General features: G+C 42.1%; 1 protein-coding gene across 1 annotated transcript in view; it reads left to right on the top strand.

The window, feature by feature from the left end:
- The window catches only part of LOC136691527 (uncharacterized), a 64,362-nt gene that overhangs the window by 1,752 nt on the left and 39,970 nt on the right, over positions 1–22,640 (top strand). The window contains exons 3-4 of the mRNA XM_066664086.1: positions 536–879; positions 4,207–4,313. Of these exons, the coding sequence (XP_066520183.1) occupies positions 536–879; positions 4,207–4,313 (451 nt within the window). The remainder of the gene's footprint in view (positions 1–535; positions 880–4,206; positions 4,314–22,640) is intronic.

Consider the following 22,640-nt stretch of genomic DNA (forward strand, 5'->3'; position numbering starts at 1 on the left):
CTTAACCAACACGCTGTGAACTAAACTGTGGAGGTTAAAGAAAATATAATCCCTTTTTAATGAGAGGAACAACACACAGAAGCAGAGCCTCACACTCCCTCAGTGAGCTTCAGAAACACTGCTGAACTCCCGTGTAGTTCTGGAAACTTGGAGGGATTCAGTTTCTTTGCAGTGTTTACAATAAAATGACTAATTCATCAGAGTTCTTACTCAATAAATCCAGTCATTCTTCCCCTTCCAGCGTCTTCCCGTGATCTTAAAGTTGAGACAAACAACATGTCAGACACTGTGTGAAAGTTCCACTGCATTAAAAATTGCATCCGTTTTTTTTAAGACGTCCCTGTGAGGAAGGAAAAAGTGTTCAAATTGTATAAAAGTGTTTGAATGTAGTTAAGAGCCAAGGTCCTGATGGGGTGCCCACCAAACTTTACAAAACCTGCTCAGAAGGTGTCTCTGATTCCTCTGCCTATGCATTAAATATCTTTATTATTTTTGGATTTAAAGGTGATTAACGCTGTGGCGTGTTTCCTCTCAGCGTATGGGAATGTGGTTCCTCTGCGAAGCTTCGCTGTGAAAGTTCAAATGACAGTCAAAGACTGAAGGCCTTTTCCCTACATCATAGACCTGAGAAAAATCACGAAAAAATCCCAGAAGTGCTGTACCTCAACATTAAGAGCAGCGCCTACATCCTTAATCGAGAGGATCGCCGTCGTATCTTTGTTCAGAATGAACTGATGAACCACAGCGCTACAGTCACCATCACAAACCTGCAGCAAAATGACACAGGCCTGTACTACTGCCTCTTCTACAAGGAAGGAAACGGTGGTATGTCTGATGTTCCTGGCAGACCAAAGTTCTTCCTTCATGTTGAGGACGATGGTAGGTAACTGCACTGGACACCAATAAGATTTACGTTAAATCTACGTTACGTTAGATTAGAAACCCAGGCTGCTATTAAAACTTTTCCCTATTCCCAACATAGTGCACTATTTTGGGGTTCCATTGTGTAATAGTGTCCAAAATCATATTGGCCCATTTTCAGGGCCCTCAAACAATTCCACAATTCACTGCAAAAGGTAGTGTACAACCCATGTACACTAGCTGACACACATGAATAGCGGATACCCATTTGCAGTGCGATTTTTGGTTAAAAAAAATCAAATGAGGTAGTGTTCAAGGTCATTCACTATTCTCCTGATTTGAGTTCACTATAATAGTGCACTATATAGTGAGTAATATAGAGAATAGGGAATAGGGAGCCATTTCGAACACAGGGTTAATATCTTTTAAAGTTTAATGTTCTGCCATTTTGAGCTTGACACAATCTTTTGCATTTCAGTTTGTACATTCCACGCTCTTTGCACCATAGAGATGCACTTTGTAGTTCTACAATTACAGGTTGTACTCCATACATTGCTCTGCATACTTTGTTAGCCCTCCTAGTCACAAGTGTCATGTAGTGTGAGAGTCAAAGTGATTGAGAGATGTAGAAAGTCATGTACTGTGTGTTTGATGCTCCACCGCAGCATCTGCCCATTGACTTCCATCAGAACCGAGATTCAGGAGCAGGTTTCTGTTTGGTCTAAGTTCAGGGGAAAGGGGCATGGTGCTGAGCATACACTGCGGATGTGGTAGGTGGAGAATGGGTGGAGGATATTGTTCTAAATGGTCAACGGTTTGATGTTTTTCCTCCCAGCTTAGGGGGGGGTGGTTTATATCCACAGAAAGACAAATGCCTCAGTGGAGCTTCCCTGTGACTGTTCGAATGTCAGTGGAGAGCTGATGACTACACTGTGGACCCAAGAAAACATTAAGTGATGTGTTGTACCTTCCCTCTAACAATCATCTGTCCATCCATAATCCAGAGGATCGCCATCGTATCTCTGTTCAGAACCAAGTGGAGACTGCAGAGGTACAGTCACCATCACAAACCTGCAGCAAGGCCACACAGACCTTTACCACTGTTTCTTCTTCAAGGGAGAAGCTGGTTTTCCTGATGTTCCTCTCAGAAAAAAGTTCTTCCTTCATGTTGAAGATGACGGTGGTGATCTACAGCAATAAGATTTACATAAGATTACAAACCCAGAATGGCTTAACCTTAATATAATATTATAAATGAGTTAATTACACAATAATACATGAGAGGGAGTGCTATAACATGATATTCTGGCACTGGTCAGCTGCGGTTAAGATCAGTACACCAGTGCTAATATCTCACGTTAGAGCACGAACCTCAAGTGTATTATTGCGATTATACCAAAGTTCGTTATCGTTTTGTTCATTATTAGTTTCCGTAAGGGAAAATAATTCCATTGCGTCACACGTTCCTGTTTGTTCTTTTCAACGAAGTCTGGATCTTAATCTTGTGCAGTGTTAAACACTTCTAAATCAGGACAGAAGCAGATATAAACAAATCAATTCACTAAACTGTCATGGTTTACCCATTGTTTACAGATTTTAGTGATATCGTGATACAAAGTTCTCTCTGTTTATGTTAAAAGTGAGTATTTTAGAGTATCGCCCTAGAGTCGTGATGCAGAGCTGGAGAAGTAGAGCAGTGGAGAAAAAAGACACGTCTCGACTCGAGTTAAACTCAATCACAGAAACCACATAGATGTAACACTTTAGTTTTTATTTCTTTGTAATGGTCCACTGTGTCATAACTCTTTACTTTAGGGTACTTTAAGGTGTGGGAATGGAAAATGAACCGATTCCCTGTTGAGTAAAAAAGTCGAAAAATCCAGGCACAGCTCTGTCTAGAAAGGTCTGGCGTCGTTGCTAGGTTACATGTATTTTGCGGGGTGATATTGGCATTCCTGGAAAGTCTCTCAGCCAATCACCTCACAGGGTGGGAACTAACTGTGGTATAACTAATGTTAATATCATTAAAAGCTTCATGTTCTGCCATTTTTGTTTTTACATTTTTTACACTCCACATTCCTCTGACCACACAGGAGCACTGTGTAGTTCTACAATTACAGATGACAGTCCAGTTGTTGCTCTGCATACTTCGTTAGCCCCATTTCACCCTACTTGGAATCACTGGGCACAAGACAGGTACACACCTTGGAGGGGCATTCTTCACAGGGCGACACCCACTCACACATTCACTCACACACTCACATCTATGGACAGTTTTGAGTCTCCAATCCACTCACCAACATGTGTTTTTGGAGCGTGGGAGGAAACCGGAGCACCCGGAGGAAACTCACACAGACACAGAGAGAACACACCACACTCCTCACAGACAGTCACCAGGAGGAAACCCACACAGACACAGAGAGAACACACCACACTCCTCACAGAGAGTCACCCAGAGGAAACCCACACAGACACAGGGAGAACACACCACACTCCTCACAGACAGTCACCCGGAGGAAACCCACGCAGACACAGAGAGAACACACCACACTCCTCACAGACAGTCACCCGGAGGAAACCCATGCAGACACAGGGAGAACACACCACACTCCTCACAGACAGTCGCCAGGAGCGAGACTCGAACCCACAACCTCCAGGACCCTGGAGCTGTGACAGAGACATTACTTGCTGCTCCACCGTGCCACCCAGTAATAATAATAATACATTTTATTTATAAAGTGCTTTTCAATGACCCAAAGTGTTAGACATAGAGCCGTACTAAATGGCTCACACACACAAAGTAAACAACGTTAAACAGAGTCAGTTTTAGTGGCTGTTATCCGAGTGGACACAGCCAGCAGACATTGTGGAGGTGCTCCCCCTCAGCCATCAGCTGGAGCAGCCCCAGAAGACCGGCATCTGAATGGGCATCCGAATCAACAGCAGCTAGCACTGGTGTTAACAAACAGGCCGTTCAGGTTAGATCTCGGAGCAGAAAGTAGCACTGCACTCAGGTACCCTCACAGACAGCCACAAATTAAAAAAAAAATACTAAACCAACCAACAAACAAAACATGAGTGAGACGTGGGCATGCTCTGACCTGTCACTGACCTCGGACAGACAGACTGTTTTTAAGCCCCTCTGTGTCACTGCTGGACGGCTAACACACACTGTGCAGCCGCCAACGAGGGAGGAGTGTCTCACAGAGTGAACAGAGAGTGGACGTAATTAAACTCTTCTTGTCCTAATGGTGGATTAAACATCTGGAGATTGTGGGTTGTTTCTGTGTGTAATTTAATGCCTGTTTGATGACGATAGGAAGAGAAATGTTGTTTATGTTGTAGAACCTGAGGCGTGCATTTGCCGTGAATATGAGCTGTGGTTGTACGGCGTGTCGACTGCAGCTGCGTTGTTGCTGCTGGGTGTTTTCGTCTTCGCTGGAGAACTGTGTGTGAGTATCAGTGCAGTTTAAGAAACGTTTGTGTGAATATCCTGGTGGGAATCAGTAGCATAGACATCGTGTGTGTGTGTGTGTGTGTGTGACTGTATACACCCCTGTCTTCCCCTCTCAGAAGAAGAAGAAGAAGGCCCCTGTCCAGCCTGTTTATGAAGATATGAGAGAGCTACCTCCATCCGTCAGAAACTGATCCAGAGTCGAAAACATCTTTTACTTGAGGCTGAACACATCCTCAGTGGGACCAGCTCACAGTCAACTCCCGAGGAAACACATCTCCACCCTTCCTTCTACATCATCTGAGCACAGCAGCTCCACCTTCTATCCTTTAACCCTTCTTTTATTGGCCAGTTTCTGACCAGAGAGATGAATTCTCCCAGTATTTTTGGTTGATGGAGCACTTTCTACCTCCTGAAGTCACCTCAGCTTTGATGTAACAAAATGTTCTTAATGGATTTATTATAGTGGCATACTTTCTTTGATGTTTTATAGATTTATGACTGATTTTTCCTGAGATCATAAAGGATTTGATTTAACCTAGTGTTTTAATTGTTATTTATTATGCTCTCATAATGAATTTAAAGTTACAAAGAGTTTAGATTGCTTCATTATGATGTCATAAAGGCTTTGATGTTACTGTGTTTTGAATGCTTTATTGTGATGTAATAAAGATTTAATTATAGTATTCTTTGATATTCCATTGTGTTCTGGAAGCGTAAAGGTAACGTCATAATGATACAAATGTTGCAAAGGGCTCTGATTGTATTATGATGTCATAATAGCATTGATTCAGATGGGTGTTTCTTTATCTCATCTTGCCCACTGATGCGTCACAGTCCTAGTTTTAAACTAAAATTTCTGGTTAATTTTGCACAGGGTCCAAACCGTCTCATAATATTTTTTTTTTAAATACAGAGAAAAAAAGACTAACAATGAGTCATATTGATTCAATAACGAGCTAATTTCCAGGTCACCATGCTGTGCTCACAAACTTCACTACACAACCACTGCTTACCTTTTAAATCAAATGCTATTGAAAGAAAAAGCAAAAAATAAATTAGAAATTAATCAGACTGTGTCATGTGGGTATTTTTGCACAAACCTGTGGCCAAGCTCTTCATAATGTGCATACTTCTAACAAAATAAAGGTTTTAAACCATCTTGACCACATCGGTCTTCATAAAGAATGTGGCTTCTTGATCTGTTAGAGAGATAAATGTGTGTGTGTGTGTGTGTGTGTGTGTGTGTGTGTGTGCTTGTGGTTCAGATACATATGTCAAGTTGTGGTTACAAAGACATGTTTTCATATACAGAGTGTGGTACCTTGTCTTCCTCATGGGGATATATATATATATATATATATATATATATATATATATATATATATATATATATATATATATATATATATATATATATATATATTCTATTTTTTTTTTGGCATTGCTTATCCTAGTGTGCTGTCTTCATCGATCCTAATCCAGTGTGTTTCTTAACTTGGTGCCTGCCGAGGAACGAGCCCTTTCTGAGCTCGGCGCGGAGCTCGAGCAGCTGGGTCGTCATGATTCAGCATCTCCTGGAGAAGCAGACGGAGCTCCAGTGGGAGAAATCGTCGCCTCTCCGCCTCCTCTGCCACGGCGGTTCGCGGTGGTACCTATCTACACGCCTGCACCGGGATGGGAGCGCCAGGGTGGGCATGGGAAGCCGAGGCCATCCCCCCTCCACTGCAACCAGTCTTCACTTCTGCCAACCGGTTTGAGGTGCTCAGCTCCTGGCCTTCACCTGCACCTGCTCCAGCACCGAAGACTAAACAGGACGGTGTTCTTATTATTGGAGATTCAATAGTCAGACATTTAAAAATGCCGGGCATAAAGAGTAATGCAACTGTGTCTTGTCTCCCAGGTGCACGTGTCCTGGACGTTGCCAGGACATCACAGCACAGAAACAGGTCTAACAAGGGTAACTAATGACTTACTCCTTTCATACGATAAGGACTATCTCTATTCTGGTGCTGCTTGACCTTAGTGCGGGGTTTGATACCATAGATCATGTGATACTTCTTGATAGGCTGGAAAATCTGGTAGGAATAAAAGGATCTGCCCTCTCTTGGTTCAGATCCTATTTATTTGACCATTATCAATTTGTTTATCTGAATAATAAATCCTCTCATCATACATTAGTTAAATATGGTGTTCCACAAGGATCAGTGCCTGGCCCTGTATTGTTCACACTCTACATGCTGCCATTGGGTAGACTAATCTGTAAGCATGGGATTCAATTACACTGTTATGCTGATGAAACACAACTGTATTTATCAGCCAAACCTAATGATGTTGCTTGTCTACGTAAAATAACAGAATGTCTAACTGAAATTAAAGACTGGATGATGTTAAATTCTGATAAAACTAAAGTCTTGTTACTAGGTACAGATACTCAGAAACATTCACTCAGAAATGCTGCTATTAATTTTGATAATTCAACTGTAAGACACAATACCATCATTAAAAACTTGATTCGACTCTCACATTTGATACCCACATATCCAATACAGTCAAAACCGCCTTCTTCCACCTACGCAATTTTGCCAAAATTCGACATATCTTATCCTGAAAAGATGCAGAGAAACTAGTGCATGCTTTTATAACTTCACGTGTAGACTACTGCAATGCGCTCCTGGCAGGGAGCTCGTGCTAATCGTTACACAAGCTTCAGTTACTTCAAAATGCAGCAGCCAGAGTGCTCTCTAGAGCTAGAAAATTCGACCATATCATCCCAGTTCTCTCGTCCCTTCACTGGCTACCTGTAAAATTTTGCATTGCCTATAAAATACTCCTCTTAGCTTATAAATCTCTAAATGTTTAAGGCCTGCAGTATCTTACTGAACTCCTCATTACTTATCGCCCGTCATGTACACTTCGTTCACAGGATGCCCATCTACTCTTTGTTCTGCGCATTAAGAAAAACACCGCAGGAGGAAGAGCCTTTTCTCACAAAGCTCCTCAACTCTGGAATAGCCTTCCGGTTACTGTTCGGGGCTCAGACACACTCTCAATCTTTAAATCTAGATTAAAAACCTACCTTTTCAAACAAGCTTTTGGTTAATCACTGACTTTCAGGTTACTCCTTCTCTATTAGTGTTCGAGCTGGTTTTCATATTATCACTGCTCTGTATAAACCCGGTCAGACTACCATAGATACAGCTTTTTTAGTTAGCTTTCTAGTAACTGCCAACACGCTATCTGTCGCTGGGTTCTCTTGACTGACCCGTGGAAGCTTTTTTTCGCAGGACAATTTTGCCTGTCCTTTACCATGACCCTACTAACCTCTGTATTTTTATTTATTCCCTTTGTCTGGTTTTCTTTCTCCTGTCTCTCTCATGCTTTGAAACGTCCTGCTGCTCTCCTGGTGTTGCCCTGATCCAGCCCCTCAGGCCTTGTCTCATCATGTATCATGTATCATCTTGTATCATGCTTGGCCATGCTGGTTTATCTCAAATGAACTCTGCACCTACTTTTAACTCTCACAGAATCACTGATCACCTCCTCCATCCTCAGACTCCTATATCACTAATACATTACATTCACGTTACTATAACCCCTTCATCTGTCATCATTTCACTTTTACTTCTGCTCTGTTCTCTGTTGTGTCTCCAGTGTCGACCCAAGGAGGATGGGTTCCCCGTATGAGTCTTGGTTCCTTCCAAGGTTTCCTCCTCATGTGCTGAGGGAGTTTTTCCTTGCCACTGTTGCCCCTGGCTTGCTCACAGGAGGCTTGGACCTGGATCTCTGTAAAGTTGCTTTGTGACGAGTATTTTTTGTGAAAAGTACTATATAAATAAAATTTGATTGATTGATAATGTTATAGTATTTTTTTCCAGATGCTGAAAAATTCATAGCATCAGTAGCACATTTACGGAAATCGGCAAGCTTTGATAAATTTTGTTTAAAAAAAATCACCTGGCAAAACTGAGGAGGATGGTGGCCCAAAAGAAAAAACAACTGCAATTTTCACTTCACTGTGGGTGATTGCCTCACTTCCCACAGTTTTTGTTATCCGTTTCTTTCTCTTTTCTCTTCTACAATCTCCTTTGATGGACAAACTTAGGATAGGTTCCCTGAACATTAATGGGGGTAGGGACAGGATAAGAAGGGCTGTAGTAGGGTAGTATATAAGACAGAAAGGTGTTGATGTGCTTTTCCTCCAGGAAACTCATAGTGACGTCAATAATGAGGTTGAGTGGAGGAAGTGGTGGGAAGGGAATATTTTCCTTGGTCATTGTTGTAATACTACAACAGGAGTGGCAGTGCTCTTTAATAAAAGACTGTGTCTTTCAAATACGAAGGTCACTAATTTGGAGCATGGCAGAATTTTAATTATAAATACTGAAATTGAAGAGACACAGTTCCTGTTTGTGAAGGTTTATGCTCATAACGTTGGTAGTGAAAGAGTACATTTGTTCTGTAAATTGAGGGATAAACTGCAGCAGACTGATACAGATTCAGTGCTTGTAATGGATTTTAGGGTGGACAGGATTGGAGAAGAGCCGCACTCTCAGTCTTCTGAGGTGTTGGAGGGGGTTGTCCGTCAGTGTGAACTGGTGGATGTGTGGAGGGAATCTAACTCTGATGTGTGACGTTGTACATGGGTTAAAACATCAGAGTCAAAAGTGAGTGCAGTGCGGTTGGACAGATTTTATGTGACTTCTGCACACACAGATAGAGTGTTTAATGCTGGCATCTTCCCCTCTGGTTTTTTAGATCATCATCTTATTTTATTAGATTTTAAGATGGTTGTGGCACAGAGAGGAAGATTTTTTTGGCGCTTCATTACTAAACTGCTTCAGGATAAGCTTGTTGTTAGAGATTTTAAGGTTTTCTGGGAGCAGTGGCAACAGAGAAAAGAGGATTTTACCAGGTTGATTTCTTGGTGAGACGTAGTAAATTAGTTAGAGGTAAAACAACATCAGAAAAGTTCCTGCTGAACCCACGGTAATATCCTGCCATACCAAGAAAACGTCTTAACTCCCGTTTTGTACACGGTGCAGGAAAATCAATAATTGCCTGCACTTTTGCAGCAACAGGACGAACTTGGCCTTGACCAACCTGCTTCCCTAGGTAAGTAACTGTAGCCTTACCAAACTCACACTTAGCCAGATTTAAAGTCAACGAAGCTTGGTTCAGTCTATCAAACACAGCATAAAGAGTCTTCAAATGATCACTCCGCGTAGATGAATGGATGACAATATCATCTAGGTAGACCTCACAGTCAGAAATCCCCATCAAAACATGATTCATAAGCTGCTGAAAAGTACTTGGTGCATTCCGGAGGTCAAAGGCCATAACTGTTTATTGCAGAAAATGATCTGGTGTGACAAAGGCAGAAACTTCAGCTGCACGAGGGGTCAGAGGTACCTGCCAATAGCCCTTGAGCAAATCTAGTTTTGAAACATATGCAGCAGAACCCACTTTGTCAACACAATCCTCCATGCGTGGTAAAGGATAAGAATCAGGTTTTGTTATGGCATTGATTTTCCTATAATCAGTGCAAAAACGCACTGTGCCGTCTGGCTTTGGCACTAGGAGACAGGGAGAACTCCATGCACTGAAACTTGAAACAGCCAACCCATTTTCAAGAAGGTAGTCAACCTCCTTTTGCATAGACTGGTGTTTACTTGGGTTAACCCGATAAGCATGTTGTTTTATAGGAGCATGTTCTCCAACATCAATATCATGAAACAAAACATTTGTGCGTGAAGGAATGTCAGAAAATAATGCAAGATATGATTGGATCAATGCAACAATATCTCTCTGAAAATCTTCAGGTAGATGAGACAAAAATGAACCCAGATTTGTTAAAATCTCTGAATTTTGTAATCGAGCACCAGACACAGGAATGTTACGGACACCTAAACCATCCAGATCAAAATCAGAACCAATTCCATATGGCAGCATAGAAACAGAAGCAGCAGGGGTAGTGGCCGATATCACCTGGAAAAATTGCCGATATCACCAGGAAAAATACTCTCAAGAACAAAGGATTGAGCTGCACCTGTATCCCTTAAAATGGTTACTGGGTATTGGTCTTCCTCCTGACCAGTAAGTGAAACATTTCCCTTCAAAACAAAAGGTTCATATACAGAGTCAATATCTGGTCTGTCCACAGCTGGAACACTAGTAACCTGAACAAAACCTACTGACTTTGAATACTGTTCCTTAGAAACCCGACTTATCTTTTTAAGCTGGACAAGTGGCAATGAGGTGCCCAAACTGATGACAATAAAAACATTCACGATTTTCATACCAAGGCAATGGGTTAGAACTTTTAACACTATGTATACTTCGCTCTGGATTAAAACGAGATTTTTCTCCACGAAGAGATGAAACAAAAGTGCTCTTATGTGTTAAAACAAATTCATCACTACACGCTGCAGCTTGAGCTACAGTTGAGACCTTCTGTTCATTTAAATGAACCATGACTTTATCTGGTAATGAATTCTTAAAATCCTCCAACAACACAAGTTCACAGAGCTGCTCAAATTCTGTCACCTTGTTGGCTTGAAGCCATTTATCAAAAAGGTTAGCTTTCTCACGAGCAAACTCTACAAATGTCTGATTGGCAGTTTTTAAGTGTGCATGAAATTTCTGATGATAAGCCTCAGGCACTAATTCATATGCTCTCAAAACAGTTGGCTTTAACATATCATAATCGAGACTATCCTCAGGGATAATGAAGAACAGACTTCTTGAGCTTTCCCAAGCAGTTTACACTGCAGCAAAAGTGGCCAAACTTCCTTTGGCCAATGCAGGGCAGCAGCAATGCTCTCAAATGCGCCAAAATATGAGTCTACTTCTGTTTCTCTAAAAGTAGGAACCAAACAAATCTGCTTACTAATATCAAAGTCACTAGTGCTGGCTATGGAATGTACAGTGGGAGAAGAGACCGAATCTTGGGGCGAAGACATAGAGGTCTGCATCGGTGGTGATGAAGAAACCTGTGACACAGGAAGCACCACTCCCGCACCACGGGCATCTTCACTCTCCCGTTTATACTGCCTAACGCACAAGAGCTGTGTTTCATGCTCTTGGCATTTAATTTGAAGATCCAGCTCTTTCAACCTAATAGCAAAATTCAGTTCTTCCTTACTTAAGCCAATGAGTGGGTTCAAGGCTGTGGATGATGAGTGTTGGATCACAAACACAGCTCCAACTCACCCCCGAGTATAAGTTGGAGCTCCATCAGTTAGAGAATGGCAGCCCAATGCCAGGGGCCTTATACCCCTCTTGTCAGCACTTGGCATTGAGCAGAGTGAGCTTAGGCAAATGCTGAAGTGGAAAATCAAACACACTCTACTTGACATTCCATGTCTCAGAATCACTTTAATACTCACACTACACAACCTGGGCAGTACAAGGGTGCTGCCTGGTACTTATTGTCTGCTGCTCACTTCTGGGCTCTGATTAATGATAAAAGAGCACTGTGAACTTTACCCAGGCCAGAACCCCACACACCCCAAAATGGAGATGGATTGAGTATGGAACTTAGACTTCTCCCATGTGAAAAATTGATGGTTTCATCAACAGCTGGAGAACCCTATGGATGTGGGCCATGTGCTGATCCAGAGACTTATAGTAGAAATCCAGAGACTTATAGTTTCCTCTAGGTGCTCCGGTTTTCTCCCATGCTCCAAAAACACACGTTGGTAGGTGGATTGGAGACTCAAAAAGTGTCCGTAGGTGTTGTGCTGGTGATCCAGAGACTTATAGTAGAGTAAAATGTTCTCCATATAAACAAACCTGTACTAGTCCTATGCTTCCCTCAGGATCTTATTATGAAACTTTTGAAGATGGTTGGAGCATTTATCAACCCGAATGGCATCAGCAGATTTTCATAGCCTCCAGATCGGATGATGACAGCTGTCTTCCATTTATCACCTTCTTGAGCTTGAAAAGATACAAAATGAGAAAGTGTGTGTGGGGTTTTTTTTTTTTTTGGGGGGGGGCATTGTAGAGTCATGCCAATACCTTTACCTGGCTATGCCTATAGCTGTCATGAGACAAAATACCAGCATAGAATGGTAAATATCCCCAGCTCAAGGTGTTAGCCATTAACGGTGACTGGCTCAGGTGGTGTACTTCCTCCCCTGGTGGCCAGGACAGGAAGAGTACCAGACCGAGCCCTCACAATGCAATCCAGTAACACAGAGAGATGTGTAGAAAGAAGCATAACTAAGTCTAAAAGATATTTAGAAGTAACCAGTTATGTGCCTTGTGCTGATTAGAGTTCAATTATCTGAACTTTTATCTTTTCTACTGCAGCACACAAGCAGAGTGATAAATGAAGGCCAGGGTGATACATTTAAATAAGAAACAGATGTGAATGCAATGTAGCAATTAGCCATATTGTGTATTTGCATTCAACATTAACGCTGGTGTGTTTGTACTAGCTTCCCATAAATCTATTCTCAGGACCTTTATTGTCAAGTCTTACAATCACCAAGTCCAGCATACAGAGAGAAAGATGAAGTGAGAAAGAAAGAAGATGAGGACGGAAATTTGTGTAATAACGTCTGTGGGCAGACCAACAGAGACGATGCAATGATATCACAGACCACAAGGTGAAAACCATTCTTCTGTTTCCCTCTCATTCTCATCAAAGTTGCTGCATTCCTCTGAGACACAGTTGCTGTGCTGCAGACAAAAGAGATAAGACGTCGTCATGGTGTGTGCACTTGTTGTTGCATGGTTTATCATTGTCTCCCCCATCTCTGGTGAGTTTTCTATATGTCTGTCTTTTATTAAACTCACAGGTTTACTCAGCTTTAGGCCCGAGTTCTTACAGGTGCCTCTTAGAAGCAGTTGATTCAGCTTCTTTACAGTAAGCCTGTAGATGATTAAGGTGTGTACTGTGTGAAATGAATTAGGATCCTCAAGTGTCAACAGGCCTATTGCCTAGTGCTGCCAGAGGAACATTAAAATAAACAGTAATGGGCTGTACGGTGTGTGTTGTTATGGATGAATGAATTAATGAAAATTCCCCAAATGAAACAATGTAGAAAATTATACTGGACAATGATTATTGAGCAAATTTTAATTTTAAACATTTGATTCCAGGTGAAGCGTGAGATTTATGATATTGAAAAACATTTCTGAAAATGTGAGAGATGTTATGTGGCTGGTAACCACTGGTTGCATTTTCGATTTAAAAGAAAACGTCATATGGTCAACGGTTATGTTGTTGAATACATTGAACATCTTTTTTTGCCATTGCACATAAAGAACAGACATTTTTTGTTTCTGGAAGTTTGTGGTTGGGCGGCACGGTGGCGCAGCAGGTAGTGTCGCAGTCACACAGCTCCAGGGACCTGGAGGTTGTTGTTTCAAGTCCCACTCCGGGTGACTGTCTGTGAGGAGTGTGGTGTGTTCTCTCTGTGTCTGCATGGGTTTCCTCTGGGTGACTGTCTGTGAGGAGTGTGGTGTGTTCTTCCTGTGTCTGTGTGGGTTTCCTCCAGGTGACTGTGTGTGAGGAGTGCGGTGTGTTCTCCCTGTGCCTGCGTGGGTTTCCTCCGGGTGACTGTTTGTGAGGAGTGTGGTGTGTTCTCTCTGTGTCTGTGTGGGTTTCCTCCAGGTGACTGTGTGTGAGGAGTGTGGTGTGTTCTCCCTGTGTCTGCGTGGGTTTCCTCTGGGTGCTCCGGTTTCCTCCCATGCTCCAAAAACATGCGTTGGTAAGTGGATTGGAGACTCAAAAATTGTCCATAGGTGTTGTGCTGGTGATCCATAAACTTATAGTAGAATAAAATGTTCTACATATAAACAAACCTGTATTAGTCCTATGCTTCCCTCAGGATCTTATTATGAAACTTTGGAAGATGGCTGGAGCATTTATCATTTATGGAGATTTTCATAGTGTCCAGATGGGATGATGACAGCTGTCTTCCATTTATTACCTTCTTGAGCTTGAAAAGATACAAAATGAGAGAGTGTGTGTGTTTTTTTGTTTTTTGTTTTTTTTGGGGGGGGGCAGTGTAGAGTCACGCCAATACCTTTACCTGGCTACGCCTGTAGCTGTCATGAGACAAAATACCAGCATATAATGGTAAATATCCCCAGCTCAAGGTGTTAGCCATTAACGGTGACTGGCTCAGGTGGTGTACTTCCTCCCCTGGTGACCAGGACAGGAAGAGTACCAGACCCAGCCCTCACAATGCAATCCAGTAACACAGAGAGATGTGTAGAAAGAAGCATATCTAAGTCTAAAAGATATTTAGAAATAACCAGTTATGTGCCTTGTGCTGATTAGAGTTCAATTATCTGAACTTTTATCTTTTCTACTGCAGCACACAAGCAGAGTGATAAATGAAGGCCAGGGTGATACATTTAAATAAGAAACAGATGTGAATGCAATGTAGCAATTAGCCATATTGTGTATTTGCATTCAACATTAACGCTGGTGTGTTCGTACTAGTTTGTACTCTGGGTGCTCCGGTTTCCTCCCATGCTCCAAAAACACATGTTGGTAGGTGGATTGGAGACTCAAAAAGTGTCCGTAGATGTGAGTGTGAGTGAATGTGTGTGTGTGTTGCCCTATGAAGGACTGGCGCCCCCTCCAGGGTGTATTCCCATCTTGTGCCCAATGATTCCAGATAGGCTCTGGACCCACCATGACCCTGAAATGGATAAGCGGTTACAGATAATAAATGAATGAATGCATGAATTGTTATTGGTTAATTGTAAGGTTAAAAGGCAAATTTTGAAATTAGAAATTGAACAAAATCAACCCCAAAAACTATGAGACACTTATCAGATACACCCCTGGACTCCTATGAACTTTTAAATGTTTAAGTAATGGATCAAAGTATTTCTATAAATGGTGAAAGACTATTTGAAGTAGGTTTTGATGTATCTTTTCTGATTAATATGGCTGTGCTTTGAAAATAGCATTGTACTGAAACAATATTTTTTTGTTAAAAAAAAACGGTGCCTGTTGTTTTAAAAGATAAATAAATGCATTATGTTTTTCGTTCCAGTGAATACAGATGTGGTTTATATCCACAATGAGGCAAATACCTCTGTTAAACTTCCCTGTGAGTGTTTAGATGTCAGTGGACATTTAATTGCCTTTTCCCTACTTCGTGGACACAATAAAAAATGGGAAGTGCTATATCTCAGTGCTAACTACAAAGCATCAATCTATAATCCAGAGGATCATCATCGTATCTCTGTTCAGAATGAACTGAAGAACCACAGAGCTACAGTCATCATCACAAACCTGTGGCAAAACGACACTGACCTGTACCACTGTGTCTTCCATGAGAAAGTAAATGCTGGTTATTCTAAAATTCCCGGCAAAACAACGTTCTTTCTTCATGCTGAGGACAATGGTAGGTAAACAGTACTTTACAGCAATAGGATTTATATTAGCTTTAAGACTCAGAACAGTTAATCAATGTTATAAAATTATATATTTATTGTTAATATTATTAAAAGCTTAATGCTCTGACTTTACATCTACAAGGTGGACCAACGAGAGAGGAATGTCTCACAGAGTGGACAGGGATTGGACAGTGGCCTAATGGTGACTAAAACACATGGATCATGTGGGTTGTGTTTGACAAAAGACTGTTTAATGATGGTAAACTTTACCCTTGTTTTCGCTTCGTTTACCATAGTCTCCTCCACCTCTAGTGAGTCTCTGTCTGTGTTTAATAAACTCAAAGATTCACTCACTTATAGGCCCTCGGTTAAATTCTTACAGACAATAGTCTATTCTCTGGCATCAAAATCAATGTCAAGCATCAGCCAGGGGAGTGTAAACCTCCAGCACGGGACTGTACAGTAGGATCTGTGTTCTCTGCAGGATCTGTGTTCTCTGGAGTGATGGAGTTCCATCCGCTGCCTTTCAGATTAGCCAGAGCATCAGAAGCTATCTTCCAACATCAGCAGCAGACATCACTAAAGTTTATGAGGCTGAATGCCATCAAACACTCAAATATATGTTCCAGGACCTCCTCAGGTGAAAGACAGACGTAGACGTGTGCACACAGCCAAGGCAACAAACAAAAAGTGTGTGGTGTGAGCGTTCAATCAGTTCTTTTATGAAGAAAGTCTAGCGTGTGTTTGATTTTCCACCACAGCATCAGCCCATTGATTTCCATTGGAGATTCAAGGGAAGGGTTTCTGTTCAGATTCAGGGGAAAGGGCTGTGGTGCTAAATGCGTGGGTGGAAGAACCCTGCAGTAATCTGGGTAACTGTGCCTGTTACTTTTGAATGTGTTTAACTGTATTATACATTATTTCCAGTGTATGGGGGTGTGGATTATCTCCATGAACATACAAATGCCACCTTGGAGCTTCCCTGTGAGTATGGAGGGCTGATGGTCGTTTCCCTACATCGTGGACCCAAACTCACTTGTGTGCTGTACCTCCAGGATGAAAGAGATCATAAATTATATGATCACCCTCGCATCTCTGTTGAGAACAAAGTGAATAACCACAGCATCACAGTCAGCATCAAAAACCTGCAGCAAAACGACACAGACCTTTACTACTGTTTCTTTTACACAAGAGGAACAAATGGTTTTCCTGAAATGAATGGCACAAAAAGGTTTTTTCTTCATGTTGAGGATGATGGTAAGTAACTGCACTGTACAGCAATAAGATTTACATTAGATTAGAAACCCAGAATGACTAGACAGCAGCACATTTATTGTTAATAACATGTAAAGCCTAATGTTCTGCAATTTTTGTTGTGGCCTATTTCTATTTTTTATTTTTTTTGGCTTGGGAGTACACATACTCCACATTCCACTGACAACTTAGGAGCTCCTTGTAGTTCTACAGTCACAGACTGTACTTCGTCTGTTGCTCTGCATACTTTGTTACCCCCCTTTCTCCACTGTTCTTCAGCGCTCAGGACCCCCGCAGAGCAGGTGCGATGTGGTGGTGGATCATTCTCAGCGCTGCAGTGACACTGACGTGGTGGTTGTGTGTTAGTGTGTAGGGGCACAATGAGTGGAAACTGGGTTGGGTTAAATACCTGGACAGTCTGTGTTTTTCCTGTTCAGTTGTAAATGTTGTTGAATATTTGTAAAAGAAAAAGGCATTTGATATTTGTGTTGTTTTAGCACAAGAATGTAGTTGGCTTGGGAATATGCTGTTGGTGTGTGGCCTGTCTGCTGTAGCTGTGATGTTGCTGTTAGGAGTTTTCATCTTCGCTAAAGCCTTGTTTGTGAGTATCACTATAGTTTATAAACTGGGGATATAAGTAGCATGCATTTGGTTTTGTATTTTTGTGTGTTTGTGTGGTTGTGTGTGTGTGTATTACTGAAACTCCAAACCTCTGTCTTCCCCTTTCAGAAGAGGGAACCCACAGTCCAGCCAATTTATGAAGATATGAAACTGTTACCTCTATCCATCAGAAAGCAGGAGTAAGTCTGGTCCAGACGAGTGTCGCTCGTCAACAAGATTTATTTTTTCACAGTGAACGCATCTTCAGTCTGTCCCCGAGGAAAAACATCTCCATCCTTCTTTCTGCAGCAGCTTCACTTTCCTTTCACAGAGTAAGGGACTCTGCTTGGCTCTAGATAAATGCTACAAAATTTAAATCTTGTCTTTAAATTAAATCACAAACAAAAGAACTTTTGAACAAACACCTTCTCTTTTAGGGAGAGCACTTGGTACTTGCTTTTCTTATCCATTCTCTAGTCCTTCTTTTATTGGCCACAGAGCCCTGCTCTTCTGGCTCATAGATCACTCCCCAACACTTGATGTCAGAATGGCTTTGATATTGGATACAGTTCTGATTGCGTAATGAGGTCAAAATTATGTATTGCTTCTTTTGTATTTCTTAGAATTCAAATTGTATTTTATAATTTGATAAATACTGATGTTAAATAGAACTCTAGTTCTATATTATTTTATAATTGTTTTATTATGATACCATAATTATTTCAATGTAATCACTTAGTGTCATAAGAGCACTGGTTTAGCCAGAACTTCTGGTAGTTTCTTAATGTGGTCCTGTGGCTTTGAAGTAACCTACTGTAATTATTGTTTTATTGTGATGTCATAATGGTCCTGAAATTACCAAAGGTTCTGATTGAGTTGTTTATTATGATATCATAATGTTACTCGTGTAGCCATGCATTCTAAAAGTTTTATGATGATGTCATAACAGCTTTGATGTGGACAAGTCTTACCACACTGATATCTTGACGACACTGCCCTTATTGTCATTATGCGGTCAGAGTGTTTTATCGTGATTTCTTTGGTAAATGCAACTAGTGTTATCTGATTATTTTGTTATTACATTAGCGTTGACCAAATAAATGATTTTACTTTGTGTCTTTGTGATTTATTAAAGAGGTCTAAAGTAAAAGGAATTATTTCTGTTCATGTTTCTGTGTGAAAAATAATAAACACTATCCACAATGTTTGTGAATTTCTGAGAAGAACTCTCGCTCTTTCCTCATCTCTCTACTATTGGAAGATGGCTGGAGCATTCATCAGCCCAAAGAGTGTAACCAGTTATTCCTAGAGCCCTGATGGGTCCATGAATGCTCTCTTCCTCTCATGACCTTCCCAGATCTGCACCAGGTTATAGACGCCGCACAGCTCCAAATGTAGAAGACATAAGTAACGGTCTATGAACATTAGCTAATTTAGTTCTCAATAATCAATGAAGGGGAAAAGGCCCCACCTTTTATGCCATCACAGAAGAACCCAGCCAGTTCTTCTTGCGTCCCAAAATAAAGTGTCACACCTGTCTCTGCGGACATCTCGCTTGTACATGGAAATGTGAGTTCCATGTACCAAGAATCTCTTTCTTGGGATATATAATTAGTAATCAAGGGGTAATTATGGATGACAACAAAGTAGATGCTGTTATTAACTGGCTAGTTCCCACTACCATAAAGGGTCTTCAAAGATTTTTGGGGTTCGCTAATTTCTACCGCTGCTTTATTAGAGATTATAGCACACTAGCTGCTCCTTTGACTTCATTACTTAAAGGGTCCCCTAGAAAACTCCAGTGGAACAGTTCAGCTGACGCTGCGTTCCAAAGACTTAAAGAGGCTTTTCCTACAGCACCAATTCTTCATCACCCTAATCCGAAGATGCTTTTCGTTGTGGAAGTATATGCTTCCGATGTTGGTATTGGAGCGGTTCTCTCCCAACATTCAGATTTTACTAAGAAACTACATCCCGTAGCCTTTTACTCCCACAAATTAACGTCTACAGAGAAAAACTATGGTATAGGGGACAGGGAATTATTAGCCATTAAATTGGCTCTTGAGGTGTGGCGTCACTGGTTGCAAGGCGCACGACATCCATTCCTAGTATTAACTGATCATAAAAATCTAGAATATTTACGTAATGCGAAAAGACTCAATCCCCGTCAAGCTCGTTGGTCACTGTTCTTTTCGCGTTTTCAATTTAACATTACATACCGCTCGGGTTCGAGTAACACTAAAGCTGATACTCTGTCTAGACAGTTTGTTACGGAAGAGGACTTGGAGAAGCAAACAGAGGAGATACTGTCACCCGGGGTGGTAGTAGCTGCAGTTAGATGGGAAATTCATGATAAAATTGATAAGGCTTTAGAAACCATGAGCATTCCCTCTCAGTGCCCCGTCAACAAAAATATGTTTGATAAATATTCAGAGACTATTTAATCACTTGGGCTCATTCTTCACTTACCTCTGGTCACCCAGGTGAGACACGTACTCAGGAATTAGTAAAAGCTAGATATTGGTGGGAAAACATGTCAGGGGATATTCACCAGGTTGTTGCGTCTTGTACAGTTTGCGCACAAGGCAAGACCCCAAAGACTTTGCCTGCTGGAAAATTGCATCCCTTACCTGTTCCTAAATGCCCATGGTCTCACATAGCAGTTAACTTTGTTACTGATCTACCTCTTTCACAGCAATTCACCACCGTCTTAACGGTGGTAGATAGATTCTCTAGAGCTGTGAGATTTATTCCATTTTCTCAGATACCTACAGCATTTGAAACTGCAGAAGCCCTGTTCAATTATGTGTTTAGACTGTTTGGAATCCCTGAAGACATTGTATCAGACCGAGGCCCACAATTTACTTCCCAGATGTGGGCAGCATTCTTTGAACATCTGGGGGTCAATGTAAGTTTAACCTCTGGTTATCATCCTCAGTCCAATGGACAATGTGAAAGAGTGAACCAGGAACTGGGTAAATTCCTTACATTATATTGCCACAAGAACCAGTTAGAGTGGGCTCGTTTTTTCCCCTGGGCTGAAATGGCACAGAATTCCCTGGTAAATTCCACAACGGGTATCACTCCATTTGAATGTATTTTGGGTTATTAACCCCCTATCATGCCTTGGACAGTGGTAACTACCGAAGTTCCAGCTGTAGACAGCTGGATGAAAAGGAGTGAAGAGGTATGGGAATCTACTCATCAACACATTGAAAGGGTACTAAACAGATATAAGAACTTTGCTGATCGCGATAGAAAGGATACTCCACTCTATCAGCCTGGAGATCGGGTCTGGCTTTCAACACGGGACTTCAGATCTGAAGGGGGTTGTAAGAAACTGACTCCTAAATATATTGGTCAATTTAAGGTTATAGAAAAGATTAATGCTGTTACATATAAGTTGGACTTACCCAAACAGTATAAAGTTTCAAGGTCTTTTCATGTATCCCTTTTAAAGCCTGTGGTTCCAGGTCCTTTGGATGAGGTGATACCAGGCGAGGCACCTCCGCCTCCAGTGGTTGTGGATGGAGTCCCGGTGTACCAGGTTCGTGGGTTGCTGGACTCCAGGAAGAGGAGTGGTCAACTGGAATACCTGGTAGACTGGGAGGGTTATGGTCCGGAGGAGAGGAGTTGGGTTCCTGCCCATGGTGTTCTGGATCCTGCCTTGGTGTTAGAGTTCCACCATCTCCATCCTGACAAACCAGCCCCTCGTCCTAGAGGACGCCCCAGGTCTCAACCACTTGGCACGGGCAGGGTTCCTAATGCTCGACGTTCTGGAGGTCGTCCTGGGAGGAGTTCTTCCGGTCAACGCTTTCTTGACTCAGGTGGTTCAGGGGGCTTACCTGCTCGTTCCGGTGCGAATCGTCCTGGTCGACGTCGTCCTCCGACTGCGCCGGACTCCTTTGGGGGGGGGGGTGTACTGTCACGCCTGTCTCTGCGGACGTCTCGCTTCCTCCCTCAGTTCAGGACGCAGTACCACTTGAGTCTGGGAATGACTCAGAAGACTTCACTTCCAATGATTCAACTGTTGGTCACATGACTCCACCAACCAATAGGAACTCTCTCGTGCGCTCCGGGTCACCTGAGTTTTAACTCACAGCTGTTTTGTTTTAGTCATAATCATTCACTGACTATATAAACCCGGACTGTTGCATTTACCATTTGCGAAGTATTGCTAACCTTTCCTGTTACATACCGAGCGAACCTTATGAATGAAAGCCAAACCGTGTATGACCCTACCTTACGTTCTTCTCGACTCTGTGTTTTTGGATCCGGACTGCTATTGTTTAGTACCTTGTGTTTTTGACCTCAGCCTGTACCTCACAATTCTTTGGATTGTCCCTTTTGCTGTGTTTGCCTTCTCTTTACAGTGTGCTTTGCACATCCTTGAAGTAAATCTCTTTCTGCTAAACACCCGCGAGCGTCTCTCTTGTTTACCAAGCCTGACAGAAAGAAAAGAAGGGGTGGGGCTCCATTGACATTTCAGTACGGTTGGTGAGGGGGCAGAAACAACATCTTCATTTTTTTGCTGAAGACCTTTTGGAAGTCCCACTGGTGCTTGGCTCATCACATTTCTTACCCAAGACTCCAAGAGCCTGTAGGCAGGTGTTTTGGCACAATAGGCCCCAGGAGAGGATGAGCCAGGTAACAGGTAACACAAGTCCACATGGGGGCTGTGAAGGTGGAGACAAGGGAACCCAAAAGCCTAACTGCAGATTGGAGCACTAGTCATTTCAGAATGCCGCCTAATCCACATGGTGATGGATCGAGTCTGAACCAAGATGAAGACCCTGGTCCTAGGGACCACCCAATGATGGCACATGTAAAGGCACCAAAGGTAACCCAAGAGGTCCCATGCAAGAATGGTATAGAGGTGTTGGAAGAAGCGATGGACCGAATAGCTTTTCTTCAACTCTGAACAAGCCAGGTGTAGGTACTGAACATGACCACAGTAGAGACACCATCCCTCACATGTGCAAGCCTCTGGTTCTTGGAGAGAGACGTGTATGGCCCACTTACATTGGCTGAACAAACTGGTCTGCTGTGTCAGAAGCAGCTATAGTTAGATCAATGGTAATGTGTGACTCTTGGGGAGCTG

The sequence above is a fragment of the Hoplias malabaricus genome, chromosome 3 (genome assembly GCF_029633855.1).
Source record: "Hoplias malabaricus isolate fHopMal1 chromosome 3, fHopMal1.hap1, whole genome shotgun sequence".
Taxonomy (NCBI): domain Eukaryota; kingdom Metazoa; phylum Chordata; class Actinopteri; order Characiformes; family Erythrinidae; genus Hoplias; species Hoplias malabaricus.